At 42.9% G+C, this 3,084-nt stretch overlaps 1 protein-coding gene across 1 annotated transcript; it reads right to left on the bottom strand.

The window, feature by feature from the left end:
- Positions 1-203: 203 nt before the first annotated feature.
- Positions 204-3,061, bottom strand: LOC106013259 (the record flags this gene model as incomplete). Its single annotated transcript, XM_035972576.1, has 1 exon — positions 204-3,061. A coding segment is annotated over one exon (402 nt), but the record flags the coding sequence as incomplete, so codon positions are not given.
- Positions 3,062-3,084: the final 23 nt, after the last annotated feature.

Below are 3,084 nucleotides of genomic sequence, written 5' to 3'. Positions count from 1 at the left end.
TGCCGACACTTTTGGCCGTTTTGAGTTACTAAGAAGAAGACCATGGGGCCAGAAACTAAACTAAATGAACTGTCAAAATTGTACGATTAAACATAGTCGATATCAAGATATTCAAAGAATTGCATTCGAAAAAGCTTGACACTTGACGTTGTGAAACTAAAAAAGTCTTAACGTCAGATTTCTCACAACATGGTAGGTAGGCCTACTGAGCAAATAGAACTTTGTAACTCTCTGGGGCATCAAAATGTTAAGAGAACTTTGTGCTCAAGAGAAATACAGGTGAATCCAGGTTTCTTACAAAATCTGGGAAGAATTCAACTTTTGTTGAATAGAGAGCTAACTCCCACAAAGATTTCATCAATAAGGGTTAGGGTCAGGATTAGGGTTTTTATGCCAACCAATTCAATTCCGAGCAAGGGCATGAAACAATTTTCTTTTTAGGAAAACAACATCGGAACAATTACAGCCATTTGATGAAGGGGAAAAAGCAAGACAGACAGACAGAAAATCAATAACAACAGAGGGTGAAACAATTACAGCCATTATGATTTGTGGTATGGCAATAGCAAGCTGACTGAGACTGAGAGGGATACAACATCCCAGCAGAAAGGCCGAGCGAGACACTCGATAACATTTCTCCCTATTCAAGTATCAAACTCAGGTCTCTTGTATGCGACAGCGAAGCGCCCAACTCCTACACTGGGTACACCACAGGCCCTGGTCAACAACTTACAACAAGCAGAGAAAAACAAAACAAAATAATTTCAAAAAAACTTCATGCAGTTAGTCAGTTAGTCATGCAAAAACTCTTAGATCTTGTTAAACAAACAAATATCAGGGTAGATCTCAATGAAATATATAAATATTATATCTATACAATCACACGTAGCCATTCAACGAGGGAAACAGAAATAAACAGACAAAAGTCAAAGGCAAAGAAAAATACACACAAATGACTACCACGGCAAAGTACAAACGTATGGCTATCAAAACAAACAGAAATAGAGACAAATTACTATATTTGTATACAGGCAAAAAGAAAAGCAGATGAATAAATCATCAAAGCAAAGATAAATACACAACCAGGCATATATGTGGTTATCAAAGCAAAGATAAATACATAACCAGTCATATATATGGTTATCAAAGCAAAGATAAATACATAACCAGGCATATACGTGGTTATCAAAGCAAAGATAAATACACAACAAGGCATATATGTGGTTATCAAAGCAAAGATAAATACATAACCAGGCATTGGTTATCAAAGCAAAGATAAATGCAGACAAATGACTATCAAAGCAAACATAAATTCAAACAAATGACAATCAAGCCAAACAAATTAAATAAGCCATCAAGACAAAGACAAGTTGACAAATCATCAATGCAAAGAGAAATGCTGACAAATGATGATCAAGGAATGTATCACAGTTTGAAGAATATAGATCTATCTACGGTAATTTTTACTACAAAAGTCCTTGCCAAAGCTTTTCAGCCTGCTCTCTGTTGCAGGAGATATCTGAGAGCTTTGACAACTCCACTCAGTACACGACCACTACACACATATCACATGCCTACTACACACCTGTCACATGCCCTCAACGCGTGAGTCACACGCCATCAACGCGTGAGTCACACGCCAACGCGTGAGTCACACGCTCACCACACACCCACCAGTTGGGTCAGCTATGACATGGTTCAGTTGGGAGTTCCAAGCCACCAACCTATGGTCCACTTACAGTACTACAGCCATTGACCACAAAACCTATGGTCTACAAGCACTCCAGCCATTGACCACATAAACAACCATCGGTTCATTGCAGGCAGGATTCAAATACACATTTCCCCTGACCCACTTAATAAATACTAAGTGACTGTGGGCCCGAAGCACTGAAATGCCGTAGTATGTTCAGACGACTCCAAAAATATCATAAAGTGTTCAGACGTCTCCAAAATGTCGTAAAGTGTTTAAACGTCTCAGGTGTCTCCAGAAATGCCGTGAAGTGTTCAGACTCGGACATCTCCAAAAATGTTGAAAAGTGTTTAGACGTCTCCAAAAATGTCGTAAAGTGTTTAGACGTCTCCAAAAATGTCGTAAAGTGTTCAGGCATCTCCACAAATGTGAAGTGCTGAGCTCCAAAAATGTTGTGAAGTGTTCAGACATCTCCAAAAATGTCGTGAAGTGTTCAGACGTCTCCAAAAATGTCGTGAAGTGTCCAAAAATGTCGTGAAGTGTTCCGACACCTCAAAAAATGTCATCAAGTGTTCAGACGTCTCCAGAAATGTCGTGAAGTGTTCAGACGTCTCCAAAAATGCCTAAGTGTGTTCAGACATCTTCAGACATCTCCAGAAATGGGCTCCACCATCATGCAAACATCTCACTTTCCACAGAACCGCTAGCCTCCCCAACTCTTCACAGAACCGCTAGCCTCCCCAACTCTTCACAGAACCGCTAGCCTCCCCAACTCTTCACAGAACCGCGAGCCTCCCCAACTCTTCACAGAACCGCGAGCCTCCCCAACTCTTCACAGAACCGCTAGCTTCTCAAACTCTTCACAGAACCGCTAGACTCCCCAACTCTTCACAGAACCGCTAGCCTCCCCAACTCTTCACAGAACCGTTAGCTTCTCAAACTCCACAAAGCAGCCAGCGTCCTAACTCACAATCCTCGAGACAAAGAACTGACCAAGGCATCGAACTCGGACAGAGCACGACTGATGCTGCTGCTGGCACTTTTACTTTTAGCCCCTCCGCCAGACGCGGTGCTTGAGCCGACAAAGGTGGTGGTGGAGGTGGTTGTGGTCTTCCTCTTGTTCTTTCTCCTCCAGCCCATCACTTTGTCCTGATGCTTGCGGCTCGAGAGGTGCAGGAGAAACTGGTGCTCTTCCCCAAGGGAAAGGTCGCAGGTGGAGCAGTAGAGGCAGCCCGAGGGTGTGCGGAAGTTGGCCAGGTCAAACTTGTACCGCTTGGATGGCTCGATGGACAGGAGGGAGTAGAGGTGTTCCTCGTCGAGAGAGTCAGGAAGGCCTCGTTTCTCTGCTGGGGGCACATGCTTAGTAGGTTATTGTGTGTGTGTGTGTGTGT

The sequence above is a fragment of the Aplysia californica genome, unplaced genomic scaffold (genome assembly GCF_000002075.1).
Source record: "Aplysia californica isolate F4 #8 unplaced genomic scaffold, AplCal3.0 scaffold00747, whole genome shotgun sequence".
In the NCBI taxonomy this organism is placed as follows: Eukaryota; Metazoa; Mollusca; class Gastropoda; order Aplysiida; family Aplysiidae; genus Aplysia; species Aplysia californica.
Note: the sequence above shows the minus strand (reverse complement) of the source record. Positions and strands in the feature narration are given on the sequence as shown.